Here is a 15,489-nt window from a genome sequence, read left to right as displayed (position 1 = left end):
TTTGATGTTTGCTTTTAAGACAATGCACAGTCATCATAATTGGTGGTACCTCTGCTTGGTTATTCGATGATTTCATCTAACATGTGATGGAGTTCCAAGTTAAAATAGAAATTTTGAACAAGATGACATGATAATGTAAAATAGAAGGCATCCTCTAGCATTTGGCATCCTTACAGACTATGGATGCTAATGGCGCATGGAGAGCAGTGCTATCAATGTAAGAAGCAGAACAATAAGCGAAATCACAAATTAATGACTGGGGTATCGTTTCTTTCCATTACAAAATTAAACTCCGTGGAGGTCTTGTCTTAGATCTGTTCTTGTAGAGGAGCTCACAACAGTTCGGATTGAAACCTTCACAGGAGAATGTTATTTATGGCCACTGTTCTTCCAACACGGTAAAGAGTTACATGTGGACTGTTGCAATACGCGTTACATCAAATATCTGGATTTATTTTAAAGGAAGCCATTGTGTTCTTCAGATGGTAAATTTTAAATCTTTTTTTGCCTTGGAGTCTGAAAAAAATTGCTGAAATTAATATGTTAATGCTTCAAAGAATTAGCAAAATCTCATCCCAAGTTGCCAACGCAGTTAGTCACTAGCAAGGAGGAAGCAGCAGAAAAATCTCTGAAAAGACCTGCAAATTGGCAACATCAACGTAAGCTGCCAAGCCTAGGTCCTCACTATATTCTGTAGAATTAGATTCTTGCATCCACAGTTTTAATCCTTAAGCTCATTTTCTTGTCTGCAGTGTAACAGCTTCAAGCAAGGTGCCAGTGTCCCAAATAGGAAGGGAGACCAGCAAAATAGCAATCGATGCTATGACTACAGAAGGAGAGAGACCTACCACAGTTCAATCGAATCAAACTTTCACAGGATTCATGTACCGAAGGGTTGCATGAAGAGACCTGAGATGATGACCAATTGACCAGGGTGTGCATTCAAGTGAATTCACTTGACCTGTATAATGAGAAAATTATTTATTCATTCTCATTTTCCCCCACGCTGAGAATGAGGAAGGTTCTTGGTGAAACAAAATTGCCAACTTTTCAGTTTAGCAATGTCTACCATTTGCAATTCGCTGAAATGAATTACACAGTGAAGAACCATTCATTCTTGATGGCATCAGTTCATGACAAATAATAGAATAAACTCAACTCGGTTCATTCATTTTGCGAAGCTCCTAGCTCATTGATACGATGAGAAGCGTGGCTCGGCAGCTTTTGTGGCCTTTGTCCTGTTTTTATGATCACCAAGTTTGGTACGTGTTTGCTTTTTTCCTTCTTCAGATCTCATCTGTGCATCTTCTTCCCCATGCAAGGGAATGAATTTAGTAGCAAAGCATGAAAATCCTCGACTTTACTTTCCTTTTTGACATCTTGAAGTATAAACAAAAAGTAAATAATAAGTATAAACCAGATTTCATCTCAATCCCATATTCCAGGTAAGGTACATAGAACTTTGATATTCTCCAGTGGGGTCACTTAGTACATGAACCATGGAGATATGCATGCAGATAGGGGCCAACAAAGTTCATCTGTTCCAAGATGATGGTACCATGTAATCATTCAGAAAAGCCGACCCACATCAAACCACAATGGTGAAATTAATCAAAATCTTCATTTTAGGAAATGGATGCCTGTGTTTCTAGATTTTCATCGACCGTCATATTTTAAAACTTACTCTAAGATTTTTTGAGTGTATACTCTTTTAAATATGCGAACTATGCACTTGGTACGCGTCTAAGTTTAGGCACTGCAGGTAGGTCCTCGGCTATTACCCATGACCTCTCAGATTCAGGCCTGCCTCTCTTACTTAACTAGAAACTCCTAATGCGATTGACTTTGGGCCAGCACACTCTCATCAGCATGGATGGGCTTGATTTCTTGTTTCTTTTTCTCGAGTGGTGGGATTTTAGATCACATATATACTTCATCAATTATTTCTTGGTTTTCAAAGTAGGGTGTGAGGCCAGCAACATTGAAGAATGGGCTAAAGTAGGCATCTTTTGGAATGTTGAGTACATATATAAGCATTTTCCCTCACAAATACAATGATCTAGCATGGTCCGAGGTGCTTGGCCTACAACTTGATGAAAGATTTGGGTAGATGTCATTTTGGCTGATTGCGGACAACAATTTTATCTCCTAGTTTGAAGTGAATGCTCCTGCGCCTCTATGGCAAGTGTCATTGCGTTTCAACAATCTTCTTCCTGACTTCATCATAGATCTGTTAGATATATTAAGAAAAATCCCCTCTTTTGGTATAACCCTTGCTCTATTTTAGCAGAGGTACTAGTCCAATGATTGTTGTCATGATGTTAATTTTTAGTGTAACAAATCACAACCTCATCCAAAAAGACTAGCCGGAAAGTATTTTTTGGGTTCCTTAGTCTTGTATAAGCATTCAAAATCTCTTCGGCGAATAACCGATGTGGGACTAGACACGCCCGCATGGGTCCTCAAACTTAGACGATTTCAAGAGGTGATAATCTTGATGAGAGGTTGATGCTGTTCTTGTGTGTGAACTCAGCTTGAGACAAAATTGAATCCCAAGTAGTTGAGTCCTTTGTGGTAAGACTCTCAATAACATCTCTTTTTGCATCTTAATCTACAGGTGTTGAGTTCATGTCAGGCTAGTCATTGGTTTGTTGGTCCTTCAGCCGAATGTACCTTCATATTTCCTCGATTCAGGAAGAGTCACTTTGCAACGAATGGCCAGCGGAAGACCACAAATTTTTTCTTTCTTTCTTTTTGACTTTTCCCAGGGAGAGGTCATCTTCAATGGGGTTATCTTGATCAATGTAGTTAAAATGTCACATCACTTGTTTCAAAGGACCAAACAAGCTCTAACATCTGTACTGGATTGCTCTTCCAGCCTATTTAGTTTGATGCCTTGGAACATTGAACCTATTGTTATATTGTTATGAATTGGCTTTTCCAATCATATTGAGTTAGACGTGCATGACTCCTTCAGATTCTGCTACATTAGCACCTAAATGAGATGACTTCGTCCTCAATTGTCCATTTCTTTGTTAACAAATCAAGTCATCATTGGAGTAAATAGTAATTGAATTTTGTTCTATAGTTTAGTCTATGTTTATAGTTTGAATTGACTTAAAATATGTCTGACTTTGGAGGCATGCAAGTTTGCCGATACATATTCCAAAAGATGATGCAATTGAGATGGCCAAAATATGACAAACCTTTATAACAAAGGATGTAGAGTCGCTTTAGAAAATGTAGATAGTTTATATATTGCTAATGCATATATTATTTTCAGCAGTATTTTCCATCGACCTAAACCATATTTAATAAATAATAATTCAATATATATATATATATATATATATATTTGAGAAACAATATGTATTTAATTGTTACATGAAGGTTGTGTGTATCGCGTCCTCGGATGCCATCTTTCTTTGATTATAACTAGATGAACCGTCCATAAAAGAGAGTGCTGCATCCCTAGTTATGGAGTCAACCATCATCTCCCTTATGGAAAATGAAAAACAATCTTTAGGACACTTTATTTAAGTCTTAGAAATCAATTCAGGTGCGTATTTGACCGTTCATCTTTCAAATTGGGACTATATTGGCAATCCAAATAGAATTCTTAAAGGCTTTACTGGCATGCGTTTCGGATCAATTGCCAAATAATGGACAACAATTTTAGGATAGAGTTCAGGCATTACTTTATATATCCAAACGAATACGTCTCGATACTAAAAGAGTAATACTCGATAGGCTTCCTTTGTTTGAAATAGAATTGCCAAGCTCGAGCCTAATAGGTGTGCAAGGACTTGCGACCAAAAATAGGGGCTCTTTCATCTCCAACTCTAAGATAAAGCAAAATTATGCTCAAAAATCAAAACTTTATGTAAAAAATTTCATATTTTTTTCTTGCTCTCGTATCGAAATAGTCCAAGGCCTCTTCCTCATAAACTAAAGTACTTGTCAAAGTTCTTTAAGATGAAGTTTCTAGCATGCATCCGAAAGTTCATCAAATTAATATGCTTTACAAGAAAGTTAAGTTGAATTATCGTCCTTCCAACTTGTTTACAAATAACTGATTCCTTCTGAACTAGCTCCTAACCGGCAAGCCAATCAGAATGCCATGCTAGTTTTGGACGTGACACACTTCAAGAACATTCTTGAGTGCAGCTGCACAAACAACCATGCTAATATTTGAAAGCATGTCACTTTTGATCAATTTTAAATATAATACTAATATTTAGTAGGCATTAGGGAAATGAATATGTACAAGGAGCTTTACGCATGACACCAAAACCTTCCTCTGTCTCTACTATCTTGAAGAGGACTAAAATCATACAAAAATGTAGGAGAATCAATTCATTACACATTGGACCTGGATTTAGGAATAAACCTAACATGTTAGCCGGCTTTTCCATAACTTAAGCAGAGGTCCATTTCCCAATGTGAGAAAACCATGTCAAGTGGCATGTTAATAATAGTGCTTGGAGAAATGAAGTTCGCTTGCTATATCGCCGCCGCTCGACCTAGCCGACTGCTTGCCGCATGCAACCTCTTGACTTTGTGGGCGTTCGATCCGTGCTGTCCCCGTTGCTAGTTGGAGGTAACGAAAGTGCGGAGGGTGGGACGAATCCATACGACTCAGAGCTGAATCTCAGCGGATCATGGCAGCAAGACCCCTCTGCCATTTGCAATGCCCCGTCCCCATATAATAGGGAGGGATAAGTATTTGGCATTCGTCTAAGACATGGTGGACCATGCCTTGCATAATTAATAAACCGAGACAACACTTTTGCATGGCTCCCCTCTTACACCTAACACGTCCCCAATAATTAAACACAATAAATTACGTCATCAAACTCTAATTACCCTTTAAAGACAAACTACCTCTACCTACATAGGCACGATGTGAGGAGTGGGAAAGCACTCATTTTATGAACTTTGCAGTCCGCATCATTATGGAAGGCCAATGTAGACAGTATTGAAGAATAATACTATTATAGCTTAGCTTGGAATCAATTGACATGTTAGTTTTGTTCATCTAAAATTTGATTCATTTCAAAAACGAAAAAAAGAAACAGCTATAATAGTTGGTGCCAACCCTGCTTGGTTGATGAAGTCATTAAGCGAAATGGTCTCCATTGCACACCATTTGAACCCAACGGCCATGGCTGTCGTATTAGGGTTCCTTTTTGTCCAATATCCAGTCTTGATCTCCATCCGGTCGAACCAAGTTTATGACTGAGCCATCGACCCGGTCCAACCCATCGGGCTCCAAAATCCAAACCATGGGCCCGACCAAGTGCACATCAAACCAACGTCAGCCACCACATGTACCACCTTCTCTCAATTCAACTCGCACGTGTCTCATCTTCGACAGATGCCACGTGGATGTGTCACATAAATATAGATTCCCACGGTTGGATATGCAGACAAAGGCACATGGTTTGGAGATTGTTTTGTCAATTCTATTGATAGATTTGGTCCTGTTTTGGGTCCATGATTGGGTCGAACCCAATTCTAGAAGGGCGCGGTGGGTGATGGGCGTGCCCACTGCTGCACCCACCAACCCACCAACCTCAACAGCGCTTCTCAAAGTGTGGAAGACCCACACGGAATCGAATAATATAGGACAGAACGACCCCATAGTATTTTAAGTTCAGGGTGCAGTCGGTCGTGGGAGGGAATTAAGGACGGAGAAACTACAAAGGTGGTGGGGTTCCACTAAACACTAGTTTCCTACTCCCTCTTTGGGTCTAAATACTAAAGATTGAATGAAGTAGAAACTTCCTAAAAGCTGGTTTAGAAGGGTTCTCTTTTGAAGGGGTAGGTGGGATGGGATAAGAACGGGAAGTCATTGGAAACAATCATGCAGAGAGCTGTCATGCACTCGCAGGAGGGGGATGAAACTTACGTACAAGTCCCACATCATGTATGTGAACTTTAGCAATTGAGTTAAAGTGCTAAACCAACCAGACGCTCTTGTTTCTCTAGCTTGGTGTCGTTCTCTTTCCACCCTTCTTCTTTCCTTTTTTACTTTTTTTTTTAGAGGGATTGATTTGAGGAATGCTTTTCTCGGCCTTAAAACATTTTTTTCTTTTTTTTTTGATACTTTTCTCGGCTTTTCGGCTAATAAGATCAAATGTAAAATAAGTTTTTTTTTTGGGAATTATATGAATGTATGTAAAGTATTTTGAAAAATTAATAGGAATATTTTGTTTTCTTGTTCATTCTTCTGATAAAAGATAAGATTTCATGAAAGGCTTTAGGTTCTTCGGGAAAATGACCCATTTTTGGAAACCGTAAAATACCTCCAGAAAATTGAAAACTAAAGTTGCTTGATTGCAAAATACAATATCAAGATATCTTTCATTATGCTATTTTTTCTGTTGGTCAAGATTTCATATTTCAGAAAGAGAATACAAAAAGCTTTTCTTTCAAAAGAAAGGATACAGTTTAAAATATTTATTAAAAAAAAGAATAACCTGCAATTCATTGTTTTTTTTCCTTATGCTTTTCCTATTTTGAAATCTTACAAAAGAGAAAAAAAAAGGCTAAAATGAAATCTTACTTATACTATTATGTACACAGTCTATTATTATGGAAGTTTCTAAATCTTTTTAAGGAGGGAGAGTTAATAATATACGATCAATCTATAGCAAACACTGTCCCTTATTAAATCATAACTTATCACACGTTAACAGTTAACCATAATAATTTATTTACTAATAAAAAGCTTATAAACTATTTTCTTTATACAATATAATGATTGAGTACTACCAGGAATGCATATCATCGCAACAAATCACTATAAAACATTAAAAATCCACAACTAGAACTACCTGACCCAACGTAAGAAAAGTTTACAAACAAGATTAAGTTACCATAAGAATTTTTTTAGGAAAAAGATGCTCAATCTGAAATTTTACAGAAACCATTGAATTCTTGAACTTCACTACAGTGGGATAAATTGAAAACAAGCCACTTCTAACAATCTCGATAACAAAGGAAAACCATTGGCCCCAAACCACAGTATCTCAGCCGTTGGTCCCCAACATAGCAACATAATTCTCCATTTTAGAAGACTGAGGTGAGTCCCAAGTAATTCAGGGAAGACCATAAGGCCATTCCAGGCAACCAAAGAACTAGCTGGCCAGCTTCAAAGACCTCAGTACGGTCAAACAGAAAGCAGACGGTGACTTCTCACCCCCTCAAAAGCGTGACTCCATTAAAAAAAAAAAAAAAGAAAAAAAAAAACTCACACAAAGCCAAGCCAAGCAATTATTTTATCATTTCCCCCACGCACAAAAGCCCCTGAACCCAAAAATACAAATATTAAAGCGGTGACGTGGCGGTAAACCGCGGGTTGCGCTAGCTTGGTCCACACGACATCCACCCCGCCGGCTGGCGGGATCCCGAGGGCGCTTGACGACACGTGTCGACGACCCGACCATTCCGCCTGTCACGTGACACGGCGTCGATGACAGCTAAGCAAATACCATAAAGTAAAAATAGTAAAAAACGAACTGCCTATTGTACCCCTCACTTTATCAAATATGACGGTGTTAGCGCTGTCACGCTGCAGAGATTCCGAACCATTGTCACGTGATCCGCACGTTCCTCGTGTCACGCGCTTTGTCAGAATTACGGTTTTACCCTTACAGACTGACCAAGAAAGACTTCGAGGTTAAAAGAGTCACTTTGGTCTGAAACTGGAACGCGTAGGGTAGGGTCCATGGGACCAGGCTGTACGGTGGACACCGCCTATGTCTTGGTTTGATTTGGAGAGAATGGACGGCTGTGATCGAATGATGCCGCTAGACTATTCGAAATTTGGGACCTCGGGGTTTAAAGTTATCTTGCAGCATATGAATGGGCTCAGTTTTGGCAGAAGCTTCGCGAGCTACCATAATTATTCCGTGGGATGGAGCTCAAAAAATTTAAAAAATAGTTCATCTCTATCAAGTTGATCCTAGCTGTCCATTTAGTAGATTACTGTCAGTGTTCCAAAGTCATAACCGGCGGTCACACCAGAGGGGTTATTCCTAGCAAATGCCAATGAGTACTCAACTTAATTGAGTGCATTTCTTTTAAAATATATCAACAGCTATTTAATTAATATGTTCATTGAGCAAATATTTTATGATTTGGTGTCTTTTCGCCAATATTTAGTAATTGAATGTTTGGAATTTTGAGCTTTTAATTCTATATGCTCTAGATTTCTGCATGGCAAAAACAAGCACATAAAATATATGTGCTTAGCATAGTTTTACTAATTTTCTTAGATATAATTAAGACTTAGCAAAATTTTCTTTTTTCTGTTAAAGTATTTCTCGATGCGAGTTGATACCCAAAGAGGACTCGGTCTACAGTGGCCAACAGAAAGGCGAGCTACAGCCATGGATTTCAATACTAAAATAGACAGGAAGTCCCATCTTTAGCTCTACGGTAACACTTAATCTCACCAAAAATAGAGACTAATCCGAGTGATTAACCATTAAATCTAACGTAATACAATATAATGAGATGGGTTTAACGCCCGTTTGGTGTCAAAAGTAACACTCCTCTGTTCTAAGTTACCACTTTAGCTTTTATTCAGGTTTTAATGCTAACCTATTCAATAATACGCGTACGGTCTCAAGAGAGCGTCCTCCCCTTCCATTGGACTCTCTACTCCTCTACCCTCTTCCTCCTTCCCTTCTTTTTTCCAAAAAAAAAAAGTTTTTTTTAAAAAATCTTTTTAGGATTTTGATCTCTGTGAAACATAATATTCTAAGGAAAACTGGAAGGAGGAGAGAAGCATCGTTTGGCCCATAGAAACAAAAAAAAAATTCACTCCTTTCTTAAACTCCTTCCTTCTTTATTGTTCTCTGGTATAAAAATCCCAGCTTCATTAAAAAGAACTTCGTCCACATCCATTACCTTCTGCTGCGGTAATCTATCTCTCTTCCAGATTTATTTCATGTTTTCAAGGTGCCAATCCTTCTTCGAGGGACTTTCATAATTCATCGATGGTAATCATGGGGTGGGAGAATAAAAATGTCATGTTCTCCTTATGTGTGAGTTCGTGAGATCGAGAGAGACGTGTTGAGCTGTTCCTATTCTCTTCCCTGGCGGTCCTTGTCGTGCCTTTCTTATTGCCAGCGAAGGCGCATCTCCGAGCGGGAACGGATGGGGGAGGAGATGGAGACCACGACAGGCCGATTCGGTGTTGGATTTGGACTCTTCTTCCCACCTCCCCTGTTCCACTGAAACCCAGGGGACCACCGCATTGCCCTCCGGGCGCGAGGTCCGGCCCCCAAGCGGCGAGATTCTTGAAGGGAACCTAATCCCGAGGCGCATTTAAGGGAAAGGCGGCACCTTGATCGGTTTTTTTAAGGATTTGAGCCGGTGGTGGTCTTCTCTCCGGCAGTCATGGCGCCGTCGTTCGGTTGGTGGGCCAAGGAGACCCACCGCGGGACGCCGGTAATCGTCAAAATGGAGAATCCCAACTGGTCCATCTCGGAGATCTCCCCGGACGACGACGATGACTACGGTGTCGGCGTTGGCGACGACGGAGGAGAGGAGTTCGCTGCCGGCGCCCGGCCGCGGAAGGGCGGGAGGGGGAAGAACGCGAAGCAGATCACCTGGGTGCTCCTCCTCAAGGCCCACCGTGCCGCCGGCTGCCTCACCTCCCTCGCCTCCGCCGTCTTCGGCTTCGCATCCGCCGTCCGCCGCCGGGTCGCCTCCGGCCGGACGGACTCCGACGCCGCCTCATCCCCTCAGGAGGAGAGCCCGGTGCTGCGCACCCGGTTCTATTCTTGTATCAAGGTCTTCCTTTGGCTCTCGGTGGTGCTCTTGGGGGTTGAGGTCGTTGCCTACTGCAAGGGCTGGCACCTGGGAGCCCCCAAGCTCCGGGGCCTCGCCTTCCCCACCTCATTTGGCGTTCGAGATCTCTTCGACTCCGTGTACTCCGGGTGGATCCACTTCCGGGCGGAGTACGTCGCTCCGCCGCTCCAGTTCCTCGCCGACGCCTGCGTCGTTCTTTTCCTCATCCAGAGCGCTGACCGCCTCATCCTCTGCATCGGCTGCTTCTGGATCCGTTTCAAGAGGATCAAACCGGTGCCGAAGAACGCTAAGCTTGGCGCCGGAGCTTCCGAAGACCTCGAATCCGGCGGCGAGGATTTTCCCATGGTGCTTGTCCAGATACCCATGTGCAATGAGAGAGAGGTAAACCTAAGAAAGATCCAATTTTTAGCTTTCTTTAAGCTTTGGATTTGGAATATGTCATCTAAAGTTGCAACCTTTTGCTGGTGAATTGGCATTTGGCAGGTGTATCAGCAGTCGATTGCTGCTGTGTGCAATCTAGATTGGCCGAGGTCCAATTTGCTGGTTCAGGTGTTGGATGATTCCAACGATCCCACGACGCAGGCACTGATCAAGGAGGAGGTGGAGAAGTGGCAGCAGAATGGAGCTCGGATCGTGTACCGACACCGGGTTATCCGAGATGGATACAAGGCTGGGAACCTCAAGTCCGCCATGAATTGCAGCTATGTTAAGGACTATGAGCTCGTCGCCATCTTTGATGCCGACTTCCAGCCGCAGCCGGACTTTTTGAAGCGAACTGTTCCCCATTTTAAGGTTGGATTTAAGGACTGAGTGGAACTTCAATTTCCCTGTTTTAAGCATGGAGCTCAAAAGAAACCTGTGGTTTTTGCAGGACAATGAGGAGGTGGGGCTGGTGCAGGCGAGGTGGTCTTTTGTGAACAAAGATGAGAATTTGCTGACCAGGCTGCAGAACATTAATCTGTGCTTTCACTTTGAGGTGGAGCAGCAGGTGAATGGGGTGTTCATCGACTTCTTTGGATTCAACGGGACGGCTGGAGTTTGGAGAATTAAGGCTCTGGAAGATGCTGGGGGATGGATGGAGAGAACCACTGTGGAGGACATGGACATTGCGGTCCGAGCCCATCTCAAGGGATGGAAGTTCATCTTCCTCAATGACGTGGAGGTACTGGGAGGACTTTCACTTGTTCCGCTGGTTTCTTCCATTGCACAGATTTGATGAATTGGATTTAGGTTTAAAATTGTTTTTTCTTGTTCACATTCCTTTTACAGTGCCAATGTGAATTGCCGGAGTCATACGAGGCTTACAGGAAGCAGCAACACCGATGGCATTCCGGCCCAATGCAGTTGTTTAGGCTCTGCTTGCCAGATATTATCCGAGCCAAGGTGAAATTTGCATATTGTTTTATTTTGATGCTATTTTATACTCTCGAAAGGGTCGTGTGGTACATGCACATACTACTGATGCAACACAGCTTAGGTAAATTTTATAAGGAAGATCTCAGACAGAATGTCCAATAATTGATGTGCATCCACAACGCACTAAACTTGCTTTTTGACCCTAAATGGGGCTTGGAACTGACAGATGGTAGGTGGTTATGTTCCAACTTCTATATTTAAAAGAGATTCATGTCCACTTTTTCTTTTCAGAGTGATACACGTTGCGATTGACACTGAGTGTCTATGCATGGGTGTGGTTTATTTGACTCCATTCATATTAAGCAAGCCTCTATCAATTGTCTGACTTAATGATGGCACCATGCTCGTGCACATCTATGCACCTCCATCTGCATTTCTTGTTATCAATGAGAGTTACAGGAGCACTAGTTTTCCTTCTGAAGATTGTAATGAAAACACACTAGAGTAATGCAGAAAAAAGAAATGAATTATGGTGCATTCTGAGAAAATCAAAAGATTGTGCTCATACGGTGACCTTGGCAAAGCTTGAATTTGGTAGCAGTAATATTGTTCTGTAAATTTTGTTTTCTAATACTATTATCATCCCCTACCTTTTAGATGCTGCCTTCAAATATCCATACTTCTATCCCTCAAAGTCATTGCCAGGAGGCCATCATGGTAGACAAATTTGCTGTCATAGTATCATTCCAACAGTATCTTTTTTCTCTTTCAAATGCTTTTTGGCAGTTGTTGCCATATTTATAGGATGCTGTTGAACCTCTTTAAATGCAACAGCCACTATTATTCTATCTAATATAACTAAATATCAATCTCCTGATATGAAGTTGCTGAAGTTTCTACTGTTCACAAGAACTCTAAACAGTATATATCTTATCAATACTTGTTTCTTTTCTAAACGTAGATTGTTGAAATTTCCTTGGCTTAACTTTTTTTTTCTTTCTTTTTTTTTATGCAGATTGGGTTCTGGAAGAAGGCCAACTTGATCTTTCTGTTTTTCCTTCTCCGAAAACTCATATTACCATTCTACTCCTTTACTTTATTCTGCATCATCCTCCCAATGACCATGTTTGTCCCTGAAGCCGAGCTCCCTGCATGGGTGGTCTGCTACATCCCCGCCATGATGTCCTTCCTCAACATCCTGCCTGCACCTAGATCCTTCCCATTCATTGTCCCCTACCTGCTCTTCGAAAATACCATGTCTGTGACCAAGTTCAATGCCATGATCTCTGGCCTATTCCAACTTGGGAGCGCCTATGAATGGGTTGTCACAAAGAAATCAGGCCGTTCCTCTGAGGGTGATCTTGTTCACTTAATAGAAAAAGAACCTAAACAACAACGTGGTGCCTCTGCTCCCAACCTTGATGCCATTGCAAAGGAAGAACCCAAGGCCAGAAAGGATAGGAAAAAACATAACAGGATCTACCGGAAAGAGCTGGCACTTGCCTGCCTTCTCTTGACTGCTTCTGCTCGAAGTTTGCTCTCCGCTCAGGGTATACATTTTTACTTCCTCCTCTTTCAAGGGGTCTCATTCCTGTTGGTGGGTCTTGATCTGATTGGCGAGCAGATTCAGTGAAAGCTTAAAAGCAATTGCACAGAGGGACTTGTTATGTGGACTGCATGATCTTAATTAAGGGAGGCATGCACAGCTTGTGCCCCTCACCAGAATCATTTTCATCCCTTGTAGGGGGAGAATTTAAAATTTCCTCTTGTTGGAGGTGTAGATATTTCTACGCTCAGCCTGTTAGATGCTTCATTCTTTCAGGTCTTATTCTTTTGTAAGAAAGTTTTGATGTTCGGATGGGATTTTACCTACAGTTTTCAACACAGTTTTACCTTTTTATCAGACTTTGAACAGGGTGGGATAACATCCATTCATTTACTGGGTAGCATTTTGTCAATTCTTAAAGGAGCAAGATTTACGTGTTGATGTAAACTGTTTCTGAGTTCCCGAGGTCTCAATTTCAAGAGGAATGAATTTATTCGCGCAGATAGAAAAATTCAGCCACTTGTTTGGTCTTGATTATGTATCTGTTATTTTCTTCGTTGATTCAGTATGCTTGAATTTGTTTATATTTTTTTATTTTAACATTGGAAGCTGATTGTGAAGCAGCTTCACTAAGATAATATTCCAGGCTTGCGACAAGTCATGTTTCGAAATTAGTTCTTTTATGCCACTAACATGTAGTAGTTTGTCTGCAAATGGAACCTGAATTATTTGAAAAATTAGAGCAGTTGAAATGAGAACAAGTTTCAGAATTTGTATTGCTCTAATCTTGTTAAATCTGATGAATATTTGATTATTTCCTGAGCCTGGAGGGATTTAAATTCAAAAAGACGAGGGCAAGTATTGTAGATTTTTCCAAGTGATAGGATTATATATTTGCAGCTGCTGACACTGAGAAATGATCTGGTCTTCTGAAGCATTTTTCAAAGCAAAGGGTTTAGTATCTTACTACGAATTAGTGAATCAGGCAGGATGTTTTTCTGTGGAATAAAACCAGTGGGTCAATCTTCGAAAATTTCATTACGGTGTCCATGGAAGGATAAGAACAAAGAGTAGGAAAGTTACCATCTTGATGGACTTCAATATTTGTATGCAGGTTCTGCATGTTGCCATTTGCATAACCTATTTAGTGCGAAGCCATCTTAAATGGTGGTATTCCCACTGCAATTCTTAAACGGAAAAACAGAGAGAGAGAATAAATACTGTTCTTGCTGAGTCAAGTAATACAGAAGTCCCTAAGAATTCAAATTATTACAATAACCAATTGGTTGAAACATTGAACAGCTATCTCCTATTTGCATGATACAGACAAGAGTAAAAAAGTTTTTGTATATGCTTTGGAAAAATTCGTCATCAAATGTAACACTTAGGTAAAACCTTGTTCTACTTTGTTATCTCATTACTTCTAATTAAACTGTTGACTTATCTTCAACAGGAAATGCCTCTGCCAAGTGCCTGTTACCTCCAAATATTTTTGAAGTTGTTAAGAAGATTGCATCAGTTAATAGGAATATAAAATTTGGGATGAGCTTCCAACTTCTTAAGATGACTATTTTGAGGGAAGACTGCTTAGTGGCTTGGCTGTGTTTGAATTAACTTCTCCCATCAAATAACTCATGTACTTCTGCAGTGATAGCCCAGGAACTACATAAAGTATGGTGTCTGCTCCAGAGGTTTCAAGATGCAGCAGAACCACACAGTGGCAATCCAGTAACAATGCCAACTGAGGGAAGGTACTGAAACTTGAAAATAATACTAAATCAGACACAAATAAAGATAATGAGGATTGACACAATCAAACCAATGCAAAGATTTCCCCACCCTGAGTGGCTTGAACTCCCAACGAGTCCAGTCTCCTCAGTTGTCACAATAAAGCCATGCTCACAACTGGGATACAAACAACATTATAATTTGCCCATCCTATTTTGCATCCAAACGCAACAAAGTTTGGTTATCATGATATAAACTTCTATCATAAGCAGCAGTCATTCAGATGAAAGAGATTAGGAGCAAAAGAACCAGCGGTAATGTCATACATCATTTGAAAACCTACCTCATTAGTTTGTCACTTCAATTGCCAATACTTGATTGCTTTTCTCAAAAATTTGTTGATATTTGATTAGCAAGGTAGTTATATTATGATAAAGAAGTACTTCGCTGATCGGATGAATGAGTCTTAAGCCTCCTACCTTCCATGTTTGAGATTGGAGAATATGCTTTTGACATCCTCAAACACTTCTATGGGTCTTCGGGCACCAACTTAGGCCAAGAAGAAGGGCAAATGTCATAGTAAAACATTGATAAAAACTAGAAAACTAGTCACACTTTACTCAGTTAAAATCAAATAGTTTCTGGACAAAGTAGACTCCAAATAAATTTCAAGTATCTTCTGTATGGTATCCAGATAATCATCAACTCTTCCTTTCAAATTTAAAGAAAGGTTGTGTATGAGAGGGACACAGAGAGAGAGAGAGAGAGAGAGAGAGATCAACCTATCCATTTGGTTGATGATCTAGACTTTGACATGATGCAACCAACTAACCTGGTTCCCTTTAACAATGGAAAATAGAACGAAATCTGGCTCCATGTTGATATGTTAGATAATTTAGAAATACCAAGTCATAACCTAATAAGTATGAAGGAGAATCAGAATTAACAATGGCCCATCTAAGTATCACTAGCATTGCAAAACAAAAACTATGAAAAATTCTTTAGATCAAGAAGTGCAATCATGGAAACTAAAA

General features: G+C 40.5%; 1 protein-coding gene across 1 annotated transcript; it reads left to right on the top strand.

Annotated features, from left to right (window-relative positions):
* The first annotated feature begins 8,807 nt into the window (after positions 1-8,807).
* On the top strand, positions 8,808-13,246 carry LOC103712271 (probable xyloglucan glycosyltransferase 9). Its single transcript, XM_008798749.4, has 5 exons — positions 8,808-10,206; positions 10,309-10,617; positions 10,697-10,987; positions 11,095-11,208; positions 12,197-13,246. The coding sequence occupies exons 1-5, from the start codon at positions 9,412-9,414 to the stop codon at positions 12,812-12,814; spliced, it is 2,127 nt and encodes a 708-aa protein (XP_008796971.1). The 5' UTR covers positions 8,808-9,411; the 3' UTR covers positions 12,815-13,246.
* The last annotated feature ends 2,243 nt before the right edge of the window (positions 13,247-15,489 follow it).

The sequence above is a fragment of the Phoenix dactylifera genome, unplaced genomic scaffold (assembly GCF_009389715.1).
Source record: "Phoenix dactylifera cultivar Barhee BC4 unplaced genomic scaffold, palm_55x_up_171113_PBpolish2nd_filt_p 000007F, whole genome shotgun sequence".
In the NCBI taxonomy this organism is placed as follows: Eukaryota; Viridiplantae; Streptophyta; class Magnoliopsida; order Arecales; family Arecaceae; genus Phoenix; species Phoenix dactylifera.
The sequence above is the reverse complement of the archived record's forward strand: the minus strand, read 5'-3'. Positions and strand labels throughout refer to the sequence as shown.

Coding starts and splice junctions, on each gene's coding strand:
- LOC103712271 (XM_008798749.4), top strand. CDS start 9,412: ATGGCGCCGTCGTTCGGTTGGTGGGCCAAGGAGACCCACCGCGGGACG. Junction 10,618..10,696: donor GAACTGTTCCCCATTTTAAG/GTTGGATTTAAG, acceptor TGGTTTTTGCAG/GACAATGAGGAGGTGGGGCT. Junction 10,988..11,094: donor TCTTCCTCAATGACGTGGAG/GTACTGGGAGGA, acceptor TTCCTTTTACAG/TGCCAATGTGAATTGCCGGA.